The 21,792-nt window shown below is 40.7% G+C and overlaps 1 protein-coding gene across 1 annotated transcript in view; it reads left to right on the forward strand.

The window, feature by feature from the left end:
* CPLX1 (complexin 1) overlaps positions 1 to 19,737 on the forward strand; it is a 109,142-nt gene extending 89,405 nt beyond the window's left edge. Inside the window, exon 4 of the mRNA XM_032676048.1 lies at positions 14,909 to 19,737. Coding sequence (XP_032531939.1) covers positions 14,909 to 15,106 — 198 coding nt within the window. The 3' untranslated portion in view covers positions 15,107 to 19,737. The remainder of the gene's footprint in view (positions 1 to 14,908) is intronic.
* Positions 19,738 to 21,792: the final 2,055 nt, after the last annotated feature.

Consider the following 21,792-nt stretch of genomic DNA (forward strand, 5'->3'; position numbering starts at 1 on the left):
TACTGAATAATAACACAGTGTCCTCAGGCTTGCAGTGGCTGTACTGGGAAGCAGGTGTGTGATGGAATATTGATGGGTAATCTAGAGAGCAAAGCAGGTGCTTTTAGAGCCAGCTACTATAATGCTGTCAGTGGGTTGTTCTTGCCTTCATAAAATCAGAGACCGTATGTCTCTAAGGCTCATGCTTTTTCCTCCTGGCACATGTGTGGGAGGGGCTAGCTTCGTTCCATGGAGAGAACAAAGTCAAACGAGCAGGAACTGGGGCTGAGTAAGCTGCCACATTGGGAAAGTGACAGGCAAGCTGTTACCAGTAAGGATGCCCAGAATGTATGAATATATAAATAAGAGGGAAATTTTCTATCAGCAAAAAAATGCACACCATATTTCCCACTCTCTTTGAAAGTACTCCATAATCAGAAGCTTGTGCCCAGCTTAAAAATCTGCACACAGTTTTTTTGCCAATGTGCAAACTTCCTATCCTCCCACACTCTAGAAATCCCTTTGACAAAAATCCTGCAGATGATGGATTTCCACTCTCAAAGCACATTAGGTCAAGATCAAGAAGTGTCAGAATTCACATATGTCAGCATCTGCTAAGCAAGATCTGAAAGGTAATCACAGGGTGATATACTTGCTTGACCTGTTGACATGGTGCCAGGAGTTGTCCTTAAGTGGGAATGAAACAACATCTCCTTTCACTCCTGAGCCAGCTCAGACACAGAGCATCATTTCTGTTTTTCCTATTTATTTGTTCTGCCCTGGCTTTAGATTGGGGTGAATTTGTTGATGGCTTCTCTGTTCTGCACACAAAAAGTCCTTTCCTTTGGGTACTTCTCAAAGGCAACAGTATTTCTTCTCTCAGTATCAAAGTTTCTGTTTGTGTCGCTGCATTTGTGCTGGCGGCTTCTGTGTATACTTGCATGGTGCATGGTACATGGTAGGAATTTTTTAAGTACTCTACTACTTAAGACACACTTCCACTGACACAGGACTTCTCTTGTGGCAACAAACATTGAAATTTGAAAATTTTTTTTTTTCTCTCAGCTTCTCAGCCAAAGCTATTACATGAAAAGAATCCGGATCCTAGCAGCAATTTGTGTAAGTAAGGCCTTTACCAAGATAGGCTGAGGCTTTGGCCAAAAATCCCAAACAGCTGATCCAAAAAAGCTCACGTGGTCCAAAAAAAGCTCAGTGAAGTGTATTCTTAATTGATCTTTTTAATTACTCTTTTTTTACATCTGAAGAATAACTGTTCATTAATGGCCTGAAGCGATGGAAATTTGTGAAGTAATAGGATTCCTACTTGTTCATGGCTTTGTTGGGCATGCACAGGTATTTTATGATGGGAAGATCCTAAATAGTGGTCAGGGCACAGAACAGCATGATCAGCTGAGCATGTTGTTGATGTGCATGGTCACACTTACAAGCAGGCTCAGTTACTGGTGTATCTTCTTCCAACCCTCCCTGCCACTTGATATCATACAAGATGTGATTTAAGGTCTCTCTCTGCCCTTATAGCCTGCCTCTCACCCTTCCCACATGGCTACTGAAAGTCTCATTAGTGGTGTCAAAATGCTCAGACAATATAACATTAAAATAGAGAGCCAGCCTACATTTGCCCAGCTTGAGGAGGATAACATGAGCACAGCTGGGTATCAGTTCGCCCATAAGTAAGTGCTTTGAGCTGCTGCTTTCTGACATGGACACAACAAAAACCCAACATGCCACTGCAAAAGATCCCATTCATTGCTGTATCAAAAGCACCCAGTTAGATCAAGGAAGAGGGAAAGAAAATGGGCTTGTTACTCTTGTTTTGATTCACTGTCTGGAGGGTGAATGCTTCCCAGCAGAAAGAGGTTAACCCTTCAGCTGTTCCATACCTGAATTGCTATGAGGGCCTGCACATATGGAAAGGGCAACAAAAACTGCATGTCCCAACAAAGACCTCAAGAACCTATGAAAATTATTATAGTAACTGTTCTCCCTTGAAAAAGCTCCTTTCAATACTTCAGTAATTGAAGCTGGTAGGAGTGAGATGCAATGCCTTTGTCTTGTTTCCATAAAGCAAAGGCATGCCTATGAGAAATGTACAATAGAGACAGCAAGCTCTTCTGCACAAGGTTCATCTCTCCATTTTTCTGTATAGCTCTTAGCTGGATGTGGGTTGTGAGTTTCATGGGATCTGCCCCTGCTCATGTCACTGACAATGCTAAACATTTGTTCTCTGACCACGACCAGTCAAGAGAAATTATGAGAAAAGGTCAACAACTCATCTCTAGTGTGGGTTTTGAGCCATCAGCCCAAACTGGTTGCTTGCTGTTGCAATGGTCTGAGTTTTTTTATGCAGTGGCTGTTTAGAGGTGAAAGCAGTTCTCCATATCTTTAATAGCAACCCAACCTTGCAGCACTAGATAGCCTGAGTGGGTCCTTCTAGCACTGTAACACCATTACTGCTGTTTGGTTGGATTGTTAAGATGAACCAGGTATTTTCCTTTGTCAACTTCCATTCACTACAGACATGACTTCCCCAGTCTCTTGGAAAGCAAAAAACCTATCTAGAATTACATAAGGAAGAGGCTGGTGTGACAGATCAAAAAGGGCTAGAGAAAAATAAGTAACTTACCCTTCATTTTTTCATGTCCCTCTAAAGAGGGAATAAACACTCATAATTTCCTACTTGCTCTTTTTGGATATCAAAAGCGTCCTTCCTATTTTTAAAGAATTTTGATGTCAGTTCTCATCTCTGTTGCCAGTTAATGGGATTGAAAAGTACTTTTTGTACTTCGGAGGGAAGCATATGTCAAAGGTTTGGAACTAATTGATTAACTATCTTTGATTTTACTGAGTCTCGGCTCTGAGCTTGTGACAATACCTTGGTCTCCACAGATGTACTAGCAGGGTGGGTGTGCTAATTAGATCCTTGCTGTAATGGGGCATGGCAAGATTTATTCCACAGAGAAGAATCCTCACGGAATTGATGACAACAATTAAATACTCTCAAAGCAAGGACTAAAGATAATCACCTAACTAATCTCTTCTGAGCTCTTACTATTGCTGAATTACATTATCTTGTGCTTTAAACAAAGTCAGCTTTGAAAACTTTGCTATGGGTTTCTGAAAGAAAAAGACTTCTACTGAAAAGTTTGAGGCTGTTTATTGTCCTGTAAAATTCATCCTATCGATCTAGGGGAATTACTGAGGACAGTATAACTTAAGAAAATGGCATGGAAAGGAACTTGTTTTATGTCGGTGCAGCATCATTGTAAGCAATGACTCTGTTTCAGAGCAGACTCACTGCAGCCCCTTTAGAAGGGTAAATCTTATTTAAATTCTCTGTTTGCAAAATAAAAATTAGTTGTCTCCCACACTGGTCTCACAGAAAGCTGAGAAAAATTGCAGATGAATACCTAAATGTTGGTGTAGAAGACTAAATTCCAGGTTAGTCTTCAGGATTCTCAGCAGTAGCGATATGAATGCTGCTTTTATATCTGGGACTGTTAGTTGGCTCTATTCTGGTTTTTTTTGTTGTTGTTGTTTGTGTAACAATTAAGCTGTGTTTATGATCTGTTGACTTTGTTTAGGCAGAATTTAATCTTTTTCATTTCCCTCAAATCCACTGTCTAATAGGAGACTAGAGTTAAATGACTGTCCCTCACAGTGCTGAATTACAGTAAATTACAGGGAACATAAATGTGGCTGGAGCATACTTCCAATCATGTAGAGGGATATCACTTCCAAAATCCTTTCTAAGTTCCTTCTTGATCTGCTGTGATGAGCTCTGTTACCTGCCACTTTTCTTTACTGATAATACACTCCTACATGTGCAAGGGCACTTTTTAGTGTACTACAAAATGCCAAGGAGAACCTAAATTTTCATAGTAGGAAGAGCTGACATGTGCACAAAGAAATGAATGCAACATGATAGAAACAAAACTGGCACTCAGAAACTGTTTCGTTTTTTAATCTACCATTAGTGGCTTCTAGGGATCTACAAAGAGATAAGATGCAGAGAGCTCACATAGTTTATCTACTAAGAGCTGAACTTTAAACGTATCAGCAATTTAGGGCTGAATTTTCATCTGGCTTAAAGCTCAAGTCTGCCAAAGTGCTTGTGATCAATAAGGCAATGAAGTGCTGAACCCTACCAAGCATAAACCTAGAAAAGCAGGATAATAATTTCTAAGCTTTGTGAGCAAACCATGAATTCCCTATTCCCCTGGAGAGGACAAATGATATTTCTTTTGGCAATTATCTGCATCTCCAGTAAGCTTTGCATTGTAAGAAAAAAAAAAAAGAGACTCCTTATCCTGCAGTAAACCACTCTCTATCCACTGAAGCCCTTGTATAAGGTTCTTGTAGAGACAAACTGATTGGACTAGAGCTTTCAAAATAAGATTAAATAATGCAAAAATAAAAATAAACTCCAAAACCCTAAAGCAAACAAAAAATACAACAACAGCAACAACAACAAAAAGAGCTTTCACATGTGGTAAACAGAGGCTATGGAAAAGAAATGTTATGTCTAATCTAAATTACTGTAGTGTTCGGAGGAAATAATTTTGCCAGCCTTGTACTAAAAGAAAGGTTTTCACCTGGCAAAGCAAAAAACTGCAGGAGGCAGGAAGAAGGACGAGCAGCTTATACTCCATGTTCTGATCTTGTGAAGTGTGCACATAAACAGAGATATATTCTATGGATTTATTTATGCTGTCAGATACATAGCCATGACATAAATTCTTCTAAACTTATACAAGCAACTGCATGTGTGCATTTCCAAGTCTCTGCCGTTGGCTTCTGTAGAAAACTAAATGCAGACTTTGGAGACAGCAGAAATCATAACCTGCTTTGGCCAGGAGCACACGTGCTCTGCATCACTGGAAGATGCCTCTGGTCTCATGGGAACCTTCTGCAGCTTGACCCCATCCTGGTGATCGTGGAGCAAAACTACGAGCAATTCAACTGTAATTGTTACTGTGGAATATGTAACTTTTCTTTCTTCTTACACTGTTTTAGCTGCTTTGAAGTATAGAACTGACCCAGATTTTCTTAACTGAAGGTGCAGGTTGGGTTCTGGGGGAGAGATTTTCCACAGGACCTAACAGGCTTAGGAGTACAATATATACTGTACTTATCTTGGGCCCTGTGGTCATGAGTCAGTGCACTGATTTCAGTCAACTCTCCAGGTACCTAAAATCAGTATTGTGGAGCATCTGATCCTATGCTCTTCTTCATAAGTCAGATATTCTCTTCTTACTCTGGAGATTCTTCTCTGATTACAAGATGGAAACTTTGCTAGTGAGTAGTAATTTGATTATCTCCATTCCTGAAACTTTCAAAACGTCATTCCTCTCACTGAGGCTGACTGTATTGCTGTAAGGCATTGTTTAATATGGATGCTGCATATACAAAAGGAAGAAGGTTAACATATTTGAAAACACAGAGAAAATGAAAACATGTTTTCTACTGAGTATTCTGAAAAATTCATGTGTCTGTTTTCCAAAGAGTAATAACTTTGTTCACAAACTGCTGTTCACACCACCTGAATGTAGTAATGGGAAAAAAGCTTTTGACTGGGAAAACCATGGAGTTGACCAGTGAGCAGAATGGCCAGTTTTCTTCAACTGAGTCAGCATCTGTAGTAGATTGAACCAAACCATGTTTCCCATCTGCTTCTATGCAAACACAGGCAGCATGGGGAAGAAATGAGAGGAGTTAGAGATACATACATGCCTTCAGGGCTATGATCTTATTGGCAACACAGGGAGGGGGTGCCATGGCTCCTATAATTGGATGTCAGAAGAGCAGAATTTGACCTCTCCAGGAATCTGCAAGCAAGCAAGCAAGAAAGAGCAAGAAAGAAAGAGCAAGTGAGCAAGTGAGCGAGTGAGAAAGAGATAGAATGGAAAAAAAAATAGAAAGAATGAAAAGAATGGAAGAATGGAAGAAAAAACAGAAGGAAGGAAGGAAGAAAAGGAAGAAAGAAAGAAGGAAGAAAGAAAGGAGGAAAGAAGGAAAGAAAAAGGAAGAAAGAAAGAAAAAAGAAAGAAAAAGGAAAGAAAGAAAGAAAAAGAAAGCAAGAAAGAAAAAGAAAGAAGAAAAAAGAAAGAAAGAACGAACAAGAAAGAAAGAAGAAAAAAGAAAAAGAAAGAGAAAGAAAGAAAGAAAGAAGAAAAAGAAAGAAAGAAATCACCAATCCTGGTTGCAGCATCAGTCCAACTGATGGGATGTCTGGGCTCCTGGAGCACTGCCCAGGCTTAGTGGGGGTACCTTTTTATAGATAGGTTTCCCTGCCCTGAACAGGCTTCTTGCTTTCTATGCAAATTAGTTATCATTGCAGTGTGTTCTTCCACACCTTTCTGGAAATGGGTTGGAGGGCTTTGGAGGTCTTGGATGGTCCTGATCCCCCTTACAGTCCATGCTCACTTCTTGGCCTCATTCCTGTGCTTGTGTGGTACTGTGTTGCATTCATCTCCAGCAACTAGAACAAGGATGTTTGTCCTGGGAAAGTGCTGCCCTACCTCCATATGACCTCTTCTCCAGCCACATCTTGTTCTTAACTGTGGCATAGAACAAGGGAGAATGGCCATAATTAGAAAGAGGACAAGTTTAGACTGGAAACTAGAAAGAAATTCTTTACTGTGAGGGTGGTAAGGCACAGGTTGCCCAGAGGAGTTGTTCATGCCCCATCCCTGGAAGTCTTCAATGCCAGGTTGGATAGAATTCTAAGCACCCTGGTCTATTGAAAGGTGTCCCTGCCTATGGCGGAGGGGTTAGAATAAGGTGATTTTTAAGGTCCCTTTCCAACCCAAGACATTCTGTGTTCTTATGATCTTCCTCTTTTAGCTGTTTGTCTGGTCCTGTCTCCATTGAGACCAACGGAAAGATTCCCTTTGATGTGAGTTTGCAGAAAATTCAGAGTGGCCTCTGCAACCAGGAACCTGATGCAGTTCTGTTTTTCACTTAAACAGCAAGCCATGAACAGATGTCATGTTGTTTCCAATCGAAAGTAAAGAAGCAAGGCTTCTTGAGTACTGATCAGATCTCTGAGAGAGAGCAGTGCTTTATATTGCACTCTGTCTGTTGTGGAGCTTCAGAAAAGCAAATTTCCTACCTACTGCTTAGAGCGCCACTACTCTTGGATGCATAGATCACTGGGTATTCCAACTGGAATGCATTGCAATCCTGCAGCTAGTTAGAACGAAAACCAGATGCATGGTTCTTAGACAGTAGTGTTGCCGTGGGGCAGAAGGAAAACAGCGAGATTCACCCAGTGTCACCAGAAATAGATGCTAATGGGAGGCAGATGAAGATGAGTAATTTGAAGTCCACATTGCGTCTGATCTGCGCTTGTGGTGCAAGAGGAAAATTGCAGGCCTCTATGTATCTGCCATGGGAGCCGCCTGAGAGGAAAAGGGAGATAAGACTGAAGAGGATATGGGAAGACATGAAACAAGATAGGTCATGAATGAAGAACTGCTGTGATTTTGAAAGGGCTGAAAGCCTGAGCTAGCACAGAGTAGCAAGGCATGTGTAGCCAGAGGGAACTTGTGGGGAGATGGAACCTTGGATGAGGTAAAGGACTCAAAGGACAGAAGCCTGCTTCACAAATGATCTCTGCTGGAAAGCTGGCTGAAAAACTCTGACAGTCCCTGAAGAGATGGTTTGGGAACATCCTTTCCGGGAGAGATGAGGCATGAAGCAGAAGCTGCTCATATATCCATAGCCCTGCCTGTGCATCTTGGGTGTCCTCTATCCACAGTTTTATTGTCTTCCTTTCTCTCTGTCTGCCACCTCTCTCCTGAGTTATGCTCCTGTTTGGCTCACACGCAATTGAACAACGCAATTTAGGACTGCAGTTTCCAGACTCTGCCTTGTTCTTTCCATTATTAATCAGTCCTCTTCCACTAACACATGGACAAGGTCAGCAGAGCTATGCAGCGGTCTGTGGAGACAAAAAAACACCCACACCTACACTCACACCACACCCACACACCTACACATACCTCCATGGTGTGGCAGGGACTGAGACACCCAGTACTCTCTCTCATACCTTTCATTCTCCACCACAGCTTGAAAATGGCATGGTTGCCCATGTGGCAGGTTGTGATTCTTTGTTCATTACTCCTTATGAAGCACAGAGGTTATCCAGGGTCAGCATGTCTGAGTTGCGTGAAACCATCTGTGTAATTATAACAGCGCATGGCAGAGCTTGCACTGAAATGGATAAATGTAAGAGACAAAGATAGTATCCTCCTTTCGTATGTATTAAAAGGCTTTCCCACAAGTTTTCTGGGGACTAATCCTGTCCCTCAAGCCAGGGATAAATGAGCTGTTCGGAAAGACAAGTAGACCAGGAAAAACAAACAAAAAGAGCAAATTTTCACACAAAATGAAATCAAGAGACCTGAGGTGGGAAAAAAGCCAGGGCACATTGTTGGACCAGATCTACATCAAAGTAGGCTCTGTTCTTCAAACAGTCATGAGAACCAAGTACCCAGTGCTCTGACTTTCAGCACTGTCACCTCGTGTAGAAAACCCTTCTCTCATTCCGCCACATCCCCAACTCAGGGGCTTGTGGGGAATAGATGTAGGGGAGGAAAAAGAGGCTGTTTCTGTTGCCACACAAACACATAGCAGCACTCTTACTGCAGAAAGATCTGTAACCAATACTGTAGCATCAGGAAAAAATTCAGAAACAGATGACAGTCCATCACAATGGGCAAATACTTTCCTAAGCCTCTGAATCAAAACTGCCTCACTTTCACCTGAAACTTAAAGCCAGAGATGTGTTTGATAACCTGTTCACTCACAGAGAGACCAAACAAATCATGTAGAAAGGCTTCAGGCTTTTATAAATCAAATAAAAGGGGAGTAATTTTCTGTACCCTGGACTCTCACATTTGTGGAACTAAACCCTACCTATTGCTCCCAACTTGTTTCAGTCCTACATATATTCCTGGCAGAAAATACCATGAGTTAATGATGGGAAGATCTAAATTGGGCTGATGTTCTCTTTGGGAATTGAAGAGAAAAAAAGAACTTCGCAGACTTGATAAATACAGCCCCAAAAGACACATGAAAGATAAATCTTTTTGTGGTAGCTCTGTCTTTTCAGTTTTCCAGATTTTGTCTTTGTTTAAGGTATTTATTAAAGAATCGGCTTAGACATGAAGAGAAGTGTTTTAATTGTAAAGGGTAGCTAAGTTCCAGAGCAGCTGAGAGTTCTTCATGAGCTGAAGTCTCTAAGAAAAACTATTTGTTCAGGTCAAGTTAACCTTTGAGGTGAAATTGTGTGTGTTGCCCTCCTAGTGTCTTTTCTAACCATATGCTTTCAAGTCTGGCTGAAAATTTTTTTGCTGTGTGTTTTTTTTTTTATTTGATTGGGTTTGGTTTTTTGTCTCGTTTTATTTTGGTTTTTTTGTACTGAGAGTTAGAATAGGAATGAAATTTAATAGACAGGGCTGTGTAAGAATAGGCAAGGTCTCCAATAATTAGTATATTAAGCAAGATAAGGAATAAGCGTTTAAATCTCTCACTAGCCTTTCAAACCTTAGCTAGTAAATAAAATAGTAATCCCACATCTGTTCAGACATAGATTTAATACCACCTGCAGCTACACAAAATCACTGAGAAGAAAAACTCCCTGAACAGAGATGTAACCAGTATCATTCATAATGCTAACCTTTTCCCAGAAACTAAAACTCAGTGTTATCTGATATGTGGTTTTATTTCTTGAGGTATAGACTGAAGGCCAATCTCAGGCTCTCAGAGCACCTTGGGAGGAGAAGCTGTTTCCTGAGGGAAAGAAGAGCAATGTTGCCAGTTGCCATAGTGAAAACAACCGTCCATGAACAATCCGTAGTGCTGTGGGTGGTGCACAGCTGTGTTGCCTGGTTCCTCTGTGCTTATCTCCAGATTTCAATCACCAAGACGCAGCCATAGTGGAGGACTCTTGATTGGCAGCCACGAAACATGCTGGCCAGACAGACCCACCTAGGACATGCTGTACCATTACAAAATCCCAGCTCTCTCTGCCTTCATGGCTTTGCCTTAGCAAGGTGTGCATCCTACTCCGTGCCGTAGGCTTCGCATGCACACCCTAAGTTAGCTGAGCTGTGTGTTAGAGTTGTGAACATGTCAAGTTAGCCAAGGGAACATAGTTCCTTTCTCTGCCCAAATGACTGAAATGTGCCATTGTTTATCTTCTTTATGTTCCCAACAGCTGATGCTTCAAGTCTGTACTGCAGGACATGTGTGTAGCCCCAAAAGCACCAGTTCTCATTCCCTTTTTGCACAGATAACTAGGAGCAAAGAAAAGCGTACAGTGAAAATATTCATTGAGGAAAGAAACTGGGACTATATAAAGTATATACATAGTGATATTTAATGGTTTATAGAGATTGTAAAAGATCATAGTTCAACCATGGCAATAGTGATACAATTATGTGAGTTACTATAATAATCTTAGCAAGTAAATATAATAATCTTAGGAGCATACAATCATGGTAAATATTAGTAGCATAATGTTATTGTTGTTGTGTTGTGGTTAACCCAGCCTGCTAAGGTCAGCACTCTGTTGGTCTTTTGAATCCCCATAGAGTGTATGGAAGTCAAAGGAGAGGCATCCTGCCTGTCTTGTCAGTGGAAATGTCCGTTCATCTGGGCAGCAGTTTGTTCTCAGACTCCAGGATCCTCTGCACTAGTAATCTTCTGTTGATCACACCATACAGTCTTTGAGTTTTCTTTGCGTCCCCCACAGAACTCCTTTTGTATTTCACTAGCTTCTCCAGGTGCTTCAAAGGAGGCAGTTTCAAATCTGATCCAAAGAAAACCACTCACCTGCACCTTGATTACAGCTGTCATACTGCAGCCAGTTCCATACCTGACCCAAAGATAGGCAGTTAGTTCTGCAAGTGTCTCAACTGTGTTATTAGTGTTCATTCATTCAGTGGCCTAGATATTTGCTGGATAAATATGTTCATTTTAGTAGCAATGGTTAGCTTGTTATAGGAAATTGTAACTATATTTATGGTGGGTTGACATTTTACCTGCAGCTCCCCTTGGCTCAACAGTCCTCGGCTCCTTGACACTCTTAATATCATTAGAGTTTGATCAAATTTCCAGCATGTTTCTAGTTCAGGCACCTACTTTGGCTTCTTGTGAAAAGCAGGAGGAATAGGGAAGAAAAGAGATGGGGAGGAAGTTGATGGCAGCATGGTAAGTCTGGTCTTTTCCTGCCAGTATTTCCGTAACATAGTACACAGTGAAAACAATCTGCATGTGGCAGCATAGTAACGATTTTAGGAGTAGCAAGGTGTTATACATATTGAAAATGTTTCAGCGTCTGGCTGGGTTGGGTCCATGATTCTGCATATGGTAGAAGACGTGAATACATGAGTGCAGGCCAAGTAGGCAATGGTACAAATACAACATCATGATACAAATACAACATCAAATTTTGTGGTGTTGGATAAAAATGAAACTGTTCTCGTCCTTCAAGTTTGTTGGAAGCAAATTTTTTTGAATGTAATATTTCCTGTCCCTAGGAAAGTCAGAACACTGGAAAGATTGTTTTTAGTCATATTTTTAAAATTTTTTTGTTGACTAAATGATTTCACGTGAAGACACTACTTTAAAATTTTTGCGCGTATTAATATTTTCCTTGTATAATTTTATTTCCTCTGAAACAATTACAAACCTAAAGTATGCAATTTTATGAAACATCACAGCTTACATTTTTTTATTACGAAAATAAAAATACTGCCAGGTCTAGATGAATTCTCATAACTGGTCCTTTAAATTGTTTTTGATGTAATGTCATCTTTCTCCAAAAGGAGAATACCTATGTCCAAAATAAATTTGTATTTGAATGTTATATATATACTAGGGAAAATTTCTTTTTTCTACATGTTGTAGCATTACTACAGGTAGGAACGAAAAAATAATTTCTGTATTTGGCATTAGTGTCAGTAAGCTGGAACAGTAGAATCTGTTTGTCCTTAATGCCCTTTTACAGGGAGAAAGTTCTTTCCAGTCAATATATTACCAGATTCCGCAGCTGCCCCATAAGACTGGCTGTAAGTTGTAAAATTTAAGGTCTGTCTATCTGGGACTGTGCAATTCTCTGACGGCAATCAGTAGGGGCTTCCTAAGAAAACATGTCAGGACAGGCTGACAAGTACAGTGCTAATTTCTTCATGTGATCTTTGAGCTTCCCTCTGTCCTAGCACACAGTAGCGCTTGAGTGGTTGCTTTTGCTCCACAGTTTCCCGTGGCCTGGATGTTTGTTCAACAAGTTCATGAGCTGGAGGATCAACACATGTTGAGCTGATACTTGTTCCGAGATGGAGAATTTGAAAGCACAGTAACCTGTGTGTTGCTATGATTTTTGTTGTCCCCACTGCTGTTCTTGTCTAGCTGGCATAGGAAGGTGCCGTCTGTAGACAAATTACACTGGGGATCACCTAGAGACATCTACCTGTGACTTGAGCAGGAGAGTGAGTATCAATCAGCCATACAGACTGACCACAGTCTAGCATTGCATGCCATTCCCCCTGCATGGTAGCGGGTCCTGTGCTTAATCTCCTCTGTGGTGTGCAGTCCTGTGACTATGGGTTGATCAAATGCTTTCTTTGTCCCAGGTATAAATGGAGACATCATTTAACATCTCTCTCATGAAATCTGGTCTGACCAGTAGGTGCAAAAATCATAAGACAAATGGCCCTAATGAACATTCTGGCTTGAAAGAATTGATTTAGAGTGTTTTTGAAGTTACTGGCTTCAACCTTGTAGGCTGTCACCCTAAATATTAATGATGATGGAGAAAGGAAGCAAAAATATTGCCTTTGCTTGGAAATGCTTGGAAGGAAATGTTTCTAGTCAAACCTAACAGCCCTTTGAAATCAGAAAGTCATGATAGCAGGAGTGCACTTTTTACTTTACTGGTAAACAATTTGGACTATTTTTAATTGGAAAAATGAAGAGAAAAAGTAGTGAAAATAGCATCTACTTCATGTCTATTCAGTAGTACCATATCAGTGATAGCTGAAAATATTGGGTACATGGTACCAGCATGGTTCTTTAATGTTTTTCAAATAATATCTGATTTTCTTTTTGATGTTCTTTTCCAGCTTATTCATGCAAAATGTTTTGCTGGCCTCTGCATGGGTTTAAGTTAGTTAGTTTATAGCTCCGATGTGCTAAGAACAATCTTAATTCTATTTGGTACTTTGATTAAAATTTAGGCATAAGTAAAGGAATGGCTTCTACAAAGCAGTAATTTTGAAACTGATAGCTGCTACAGCAAATTTGAATGCCTTTCCTCTTCCTCACAAAGGTCAAATTCCTCCCTAATGTAGCCGAAATGAAAGGATTGTAAGCAATTGTGCGGGTGCTTTTGATGTCACTGGTGGCTGAGGAGCTGATAGGGCAGGAACAGACGTAAGCAGCCATGAAGGCAGCTGGTTAAAAGGTAAAAAGACTGAGCAGAAGAATGTTGCTGCCAGCCTGTGAGCTGTGGGCCTGGGGACCAGAATTATCCTTGAAATGTGCAGCTGGCCTCTTTGCAGCACAGCTGGGCGCTGAGAAATGGGGGAGTTCCTGACTTTGCATCATGATCAGAGTACCAAGAAAGTTTAACCTCCATTTATCATCAGAAAAAGTGGGAACAGCCTGTTAAATTTGAATTGGTCTGAATAAACAGAGTAGGTCTCTGAGCAACCTAATCTAGTTGAAGATGTCCCTGCTTAGTGCAGGGTGGTTGGACAAAATGGCCTTTAAAAGCACCTTTCAATCTAAACCATTCTATGATTCTGTAATAGAGGGTAGCTTGCAGGTATACTTGTTCCTGTAGATTTGCACGTGACAGTTTGAGTGGATTTTTTTGTTTTTACTTTGTAGCACCATAACCTTCAGAACCGTGCAAACACTTACGGAAATATCAGCGTAACCTGAGAAATACTGAAATGTGTGAAGACTATTGACTGAGGAGGTTTGGTTGTGCAGAAATTGTTTTCCTAGTTTGGACATGCGTTCAAACTAGCAATTGGAAAGGATGTCCTAGTCACTGTGGGAACTGAGATATTACAGCTTTTCTCTCCCTAGATTCACAGATGCATATCTTTACTTCTCTGTTAAATATAGCATTTTGAATGTAAAATCATAAAATGAGATTCTGGTTACTCATGTAATGTCTTAGTGGCGTGCCTTTAATTCTCAGTGGGAGTAGCAAATTTCAGGTATCTGTTCTACTCACAGGCTTAAGGATGTTTCTCTTCAAATGGTATGGGCCAGCTGAGTTTCTAATGAAGGTTTATTTTCACAAAGAGTTCTTTCTGTCCCACTTATACAAAGAAAACATGGATGAAGTGGTATAGCATATGTTCCACATGAAAATATCTGAAGCTGTCATTTTCACTGCAGTCCTGTTTGTCCTGTCCTGTTTGCTTTCTTTCGTTGATAATTATTTTTTCCCTGAAGTTTTACCACATCCATAAACCTTTACTATAAAATGCTGCAGATGGAATTTCAGAATCATGTTGGGCTTTGGATTTGAGCATCAGACTGTTAAGTGAAGAGAGGAGGATCAACACCAGTAGAATGTCACCCTAAAACTTTAACACAGAGCTTATATTCTCTTTACTAGGCCCACAGCTACCTAGTCCCAGTTTCTCTCACGTGCTTGTTTCTGAGTGATCTGAGCAGCTGACTATCTTGTCTTGTGAAAGCTGTCCATCCACTGGGCTATTCTTAGGGACAGGTTGGGTTTTGGTGTCTGTGTAAAAGAGCAAAATGAGAATATTAACAGTGATGCTCATACTGGAGAATATGAGGCACCATGTGCAATGGCTGGCTTTGTCAGCCATCCTGTTCAGTGGGTGACTGACAATGTGTTATCTCTCTCCTGCAGTATGGGATAAAGAAGAAGGAAGAAAAGGAAGCAGAGGCCCAGGCTGCACTGGAAGCTAATGCTGAAGGGAGTCTGACACGCCCAAAGAAGGCGATCCCTCCTGGCTGTGGGGATGAGGAGGAGGAGGAAGAAGAGAGCATTCTAGACACAGTCATCAAATACCTACCAGGGCCCCTGCAGGACATGTTCAAGAAGTAATAGCTGCAGACTGTTAGATGGGCATAAACAGTACTGCAAAGGATTTCTCTTTTGCCCAATGGGGATTTACAATCTTGCCATCCATCATGCAGCCCTCCCCACCTCTGCCCTCTACTGCTCACTAGGAGTCCCTTCGCTTCCCATTCCCTTCTATCAGCCTCTTTCCCTTTCCTCCACCCCAAGACTTATCCATTCCTTTTTTGTACATAGTCTCACATCCAGTAGATGCCTCTGAATGGATGTAAAGATTAAAAAGCTGCAGACTACACAACTTTTATTATAAGCCATAGTACTATGTATGTTAAATAAGGCAACTGCACATCAAGCATAGAAAAGGAACAATCTCATTTCCATCCAGAGCAAGAAGGAGCGTTCACTAAGTATGAACAGTGGCCTCTTTAATTTTTTTAATTATCTTTTTTTAATTATTATTTTTGATAATAATTAGTCATTATTATAATGTTCTTGTTGATTAGGTCACACTAGCCATTTTTTGTTGACCACATCTGCTCTTGGCAGGGATATCTCAGTTATCCCATGGAAGCAGAGCTTTTCAGTTTTAATTCCATTGCTGACATAAATAAAAGATCATTTGTAAAGTAAATCATGCATGACTTACACAGCTGACATCATGCAGAACTGTGGAAGAAGTGAGTCATCTGCCCTCAGATGCTGTAGAAGTTAAATGCCTCAGAATCTAAGCAAGACTCATGTTGCTTTGGGAATTAGCCATACACTTAACTTGAAAGAGCAAATTGGTGAGACAGTTGCTATACAGAGAGCTGAGACCACAGGAGAGTGCATGGTGCTCTGGTAGAGGACCTTCCCAGCCCCTCTGAAGCCAATGACCAAGTACATTTGCTGCTCTGTTTAACCTTCCTCTTTCTGCCCGATACCGTATTCAACACTCGCATTTCCAGCACTGTTTGTTTGCAGGCTGGGCTTTTGGGTTTCCAGCATATTGTTGTGGCTGTGTCATGCCCACCTCTTCCTGGAGTGTGTGGGTGTGTGTTGTGGCTCAAGTGTTAGTTATGGCCCTGGAGATCCAGAAATTCGGGGTATGCCTGATATGTATCATGCTAAATTACTGCCTTGCCTTGGGGAGGTCACTTATTTTTCTGCCCCAATGGCAAAATGTAGGTTTCGGTCTCTGCCTGCTATAAAGGCATGAAGTGAGGATGCTTCTCCAGTACTGTGCAGGAGCTCATTAATATTAGTGCAGTGTGTGGTATCCCTTGATGCTAATAGGTTGGGAGGAAGTCTCTTTCTCACCATTTTTTTGTTGCCTTTTGCAGACACAGGTACAGAGGGCTTCTCAGTACAGCACTGTAGGTATGAAGTAACTACAAAAGATAAATAAAATTCTATGGGAGATGTTGACTTGGTAGCACATGCATAGATTCAATACATAGACAGACTTATTTTGAACATAGATTCTCATGATCAGGTATCTGGCTGGTCATCTGAAGAGCTAATCCTGGAATTTTGCATTTGGCTATGTCTCTGTAGTTGATGCTCTGAGAGGATCATGCCATCTCAGTCTTATGGTCTTGTAAAAGAAATGAGGGTTTTTCTGTTGGAACTAGCATTGCTTATCCCTGTCCTGGGAAAAATAAAAATTTCCTAAATATGTGGAAGAGATTTGAAAGCCAACACACACTTTTAGCTGGCAATAAAAAGGAAACAATCTCAGACACTTCATTGTGTACCTAAATTAAGCATTTTACTTCAGTGGAACTTCTTTGTTGCACTGGTTCAGTGGAACTGAGTTTGGGCAAACATCTCAGTATTTTCCTGAATAAGAAATTTTAGAAGATATTTATCATCTTTTCAGGTAAGCAAAACAAATCTGCATCATGGTTAAGGCAGTGAGCTTGTGAGCTCTGTGCCTTCCCCATCTCTCTTAATAGGGGAAAAATGCTACGAAAGAGAAGACATACAGCATTCCCTCCTCACCCAGTTCTTATTCAGGTATTATAGTCCTTGCTTCTTCCCAAATAATTTTGACTGTAAGTTTCTGCTGAATCCAAGGTGGACTCTGAGGAAGTTTGACTGATCTACAAGTCAGAACAAGCTGATAAAGATGCAACTTATTTCAGGCTGGATCTGCAAATAGGACATGGTCTTTCAAGTACAGGCTGCCAAGGACTATCCAGAAGAAAGAGATAGCAGGTTTTATTCATTTGGGTAATGTCAGTGGGCCTTTCCTATCCTAACTTTCATTTAAAGCAAGATGAGTGTCTCCCTTTTAAGACTTTTAATGACCCAGAACGCCCTGTGAGTAAGTGCTTGGATATAGCACAGCAGTGTTGAACAATCTACCATTTTCGAGGGAGAGTGCCCTACTCACCCCATGCAAACTCAGCAACTAGTAATCTGAGCCTATTTAAGTAAACCTCAAAGAATTGAAAACCCTCCTTTTGTCGTAAAGGCAGCAGCTCCTTTTGATGCTCTACCACAGAGCACCCCTGAAAGCTACAAGGCAGAGGCTGGATCTTTGCTTCAGCCCCTTTTTGGTAGTTAAATATCCTGAGTTAGATCACACTGATATACAGACATCAATGCTTTTGCAATGCCCTCATTAATCTCTGTGGCCTGCATCCTCCAACACATAAGGAGAACCAGATATCTGCCTCTGCTAAAAGAAACGTGTCCCTTCATGTTGTCCCCTGGCCTTGTGCTGGAGAACTCTTGCAGATAAAGAGGATAAACTTGCTCCATTTTGCTTTGGCTTTTCCCTACCACTTGCTTGTTCACCTTTTCCTGACGCCATCCTTGACTCCTTTCCTCATCCACCAAATACTGTTCCTGACACAGTGTCAGAATTTTCTGCCTGGCATCCTCCCTGCAGACTGCTATCACTGATTATTTTCACAGTCTCTCTGGCAGCTTGATGTGCATGTTTGTGCACATATGTGTGGACAGTTGGGAAATTAGAGAAGAAAGGGAGAGGAGAGATAAAGGAGGAGTGTTTGGTACAGTTTTGTCTAACTGCCGCAGCAGTTGTGCCACTGAATGACTGGTCCACAAGTCAGGATCTTGTGCGGCCTGTACTCCAATTTCTTAAGCAGGTACTGCTATCCCTGGGCTCAGAACATTAAAAATACTCCTTTTGTGAGCTGAGCTCCTGAGCTGTGTGAACATCTGGATTGAAACACTTAAGAAGTCCATAGGAACTCTCTGCTGAGTCTGGTAGGCCTTGTGCCAGACTCACAGAGCAGAAGGGAAAGGGAAGGTGGCTTATTAAATAGCGTCTACTGAGTCTTTTCCATTATGGGAGCTTCCCAGCTCAGCCACGTCATCGCTTCTTACCTCAACATCTGCAGCAAACCTTCCTCTATGGGCAGCAGACAGTTCAGCCAGGTGTGAGCTGGTAGTTCCCATTTTCCTTTCCTTTCAATTAGAAACATGACAGAAGATCTATCGTAGGTGCTGGGTAGGTTTTGCTTGGTTTTGCCTCATGTGACTCTTGGCATGCTGCATGAGTTGTGGACCTCTCCTCAAGTCATTCCACTGTCCCTGAAGTGCCTAAGCCATGCTGAAGAGACTCGAGAGCAGGCACTCTCCCCTCTCTCCTGCCCATCTATTTCCCTTCCCACTCAGAACTGGCAACAAGGTACACAGACACCTTTGGCTCATGTATGGAAGTGAGAAGAATTGTCTCAAACAGTTTTCCTCTCGGCACTCAAGCAGGTGATGAAGCACTTAAACAAGACCAAAGAGAAGCATGGTTCATTGTTTGGATTCTGAATATCTCTTTGTCTTTTCATGGCATTGTTTTATTTGCATCACTGGTCTGTTCAATCTCAGGTAAATGAGGTATTTTAATTTTATAACAGGTTTTTATTTACACAGAAAGGTTGGTGGCTAGACACTGCAGTCATTTTCCCTCACAACTCCAAGACCTTACTGGTTAGGTAAAAAATAGTCAAAGGGCCTTCACATTTGGAGGGTAAATGATTTAGTTTGCCATTGACCTTGTAAAATCACATTTGTATTTAGAGAAAGCCATATGAAATCAGACTGCAATATTAATTATGAATGCTACTCTTGTGTTTAAAATGAATAAAACAAAATGTAAGATCATATGCTAAATCACTTTGGAGTTCCTCTGTCTATGTTTCTAGTATCATACATTGACTTAGACCCTTCCCAGCCCCTCTCCTTCATCAAAAAAGACCATACCAATGCTGCTGAATACATCTTTTTGCCAAGCTTACTGTGCTAGAATAAGCATTGTTAGAAATTAGTTGTTGTGATCTAAATGTAAAGTCTTATGTATCTGAAAGTTGTCTGTATCTGTTCTGAATATATGTTATCGAGATAACTGTTTCTTCATGCACTGAGTTAGTAAAATGTTTCAGTATTGTCATTAAAAAATTGCCTGTTTTCTCTCTTTCTCTCTCACACACAGCAAAATTCAACTTAGCCATGCATTTTCTAGCAAAAATGCTCCCCAGCTTTCTTTCAGATGCATGCAGCACTAGAAGATGATTTAAAGTAGAAACTTTGTGAGTGTGATTTTAATTTGTTATTTTTCTGGTACTTTTTCCTGCATGATATGGGTAAATGGTATGATGTTCTTTTAAAATGGAATCACAGCCAATAAAAACCCCCAGTGATTTCATAAATTGTTTGCAATGCTTTCCTGTGAAATTGCTACAAGGCTACACTTGGAAATCAAAGTATGGTTGCTGGTATACAAATATAATGGTAACAGACTAGAGGAGAAATATGGATGCTATTTGAATAGATATGCTCATTTTTTCATCTGTCAAAAACACTGGTGAGATTTGACATCTGCAGGTGATTATAAAATTTTAAATCAGTTTTGCTATTAGGAGTTAGTTTTCCTTAGAAGAGAAAAACAACACTCCTTTGAAAGAAACAGTCATCTAACTAAGGTTTAATGAGAATATGTTTGGATCTTAAGACAAAAAAGGTAAAACACTAATTTGCAAGGACACCAAATGTATCTCGGGATCCAGAATTTGTGATATATATAAAACTCTTTGGATGGCAAGTTACACACAGCTAAGCCTCATTTTACTTGCTCAGGGACAAATCAGCTGTTGTTATATTCAGCATGAAAGTGTTGCATCATGTTAGAAAAAGATATTACCATATATCTCATAGGAAAAGCTGATACCCTTTCCCCTAGGAAAGCTCTTCCTTAGGACCACTGCATGTTGATATAGTTTTCTTGGGTTCTTTTTGCTAACAGAAGCAGTCACAGGGCTGTCACAGAGAATCAACCCATATGTTACATGATGTAACACCTACTCGGACTTTGAGCCCAGCACTGCCAAAACTAACACGTGCTAATGCTACTGCAGGCTGTGAGTTCCAGGGCAGGCTCTCCATCTGCTCTAAGTTCCATGAAAGGTCTATGTTTGAGGAAGATGACAGGGCAAGAAAATATTTATCACTGGTTCCCCTAAGAAACAGCCAACTCCAGGGAACCAGAATAATCATATCAGACCAGTGTTGTTGGGGAGAAGGTTCAGGTACCAAAGAAGGGAAGGAGATGATTTTGACAGGTTTCATTTTGCAACAGAGGTAAATTATTCTTTCAAACCGGTTTCTGCCTTCTTATTTAAAAAAAATATAGAAGGATACATTTCAGTGGTTACGCTGGTGCAATCTACCTTTTACCATTTTAAAAGTACACTTTGTCAGATAAAATATTCTCCAGAGCAGAACATGACAAGAAATCAGCAGGCACATCATGAGTGCTTCTGGTGAAAAATCACTCCAGTTATGGAGATGCATTAGTGATCTATTTATCAGACATTGATCCTGGGATGCAATGATTAGCCCTACTGGAAGCTCCCAGCCTTCACATACTTAAGGTAGAAATTAAACTTCCAAATGGAAAGCTGTGTGCAAAGATACTCACCATGGTTTGTTCTGATTAAGTCTATTTTAATGGCTTGATTTAATTTTCTTCCTGACGTACCATGGGTAATGTAGGCCCAATAAAGTTCTCTTTGAAAACGGGACTTGAGTGAAGCCTACTGAACAGTGCTGGCACATTGCTGCTCTTTATGTTGGCATCCCAGGGGGTTTGTGGCAACTATCAACATCCCCAGTTAAAAAATCCCAACCGAAATTTCTCATTCTCCCTCTCCAACCATCCCTCCTTTTTTAAAAAAAACCAAACCAAATCAAACCAAAAAACCAACTCCCCCCCCTAAAAAAAACCCAAACCAAAACCCTCCCCAAAAAAACCAAACCAACAAATGAAAACCCCTGCAAAACACCAACAACTAAGGATGTAACTGCATTGGGATATTCCTTGTTGAAGATAACTCTGTTACAGCCTGTCTCTTCAGATTTTACGGGCTGTTTGAGATAGGTGGTAAAAGTACATCTGAGAAAGGCAAATGGCTGGAGCGTGTGATGTCAAACACCCATGCTTTCTTGAACCTTCAGTATTTACAGAGAAGCTGAATTCTGCTAGGGCTGTGGGATGGAAATACTTTTTTCATCTGAGATTTACTTTTCCCTCAAACCCTATTTTTGTATGAGAGGGTCAGATACAGCAGTGTATTTGACAAGCTCAAGCTGCAGCAGCCAAGCCTATTTTGAGTTAGAAAAGGATTGTTTAAAATTTATGATTATCATAGTCTCTCAAGACCAAGGATGTTCCATGAAAAACAATGAAAACAAAATTCTTGGCTTTT

Source organism: Chiroxiphia lanceolata, chromosome Z, assembly GCF_009829145.1.
Source record: "Chiroxiphia lanceolata isolate bChiLan1 chromosome Z, bChiLan1.pri, whole genome shotgun sequence".
NCBI classification, from domain to species: domain Eukaryota; kingdom Metazoa; phylum Chordata; class Aves; order Passeriformes; family Pipridae; genus Chiroxiphia; species Chiroxiphia lanceolata.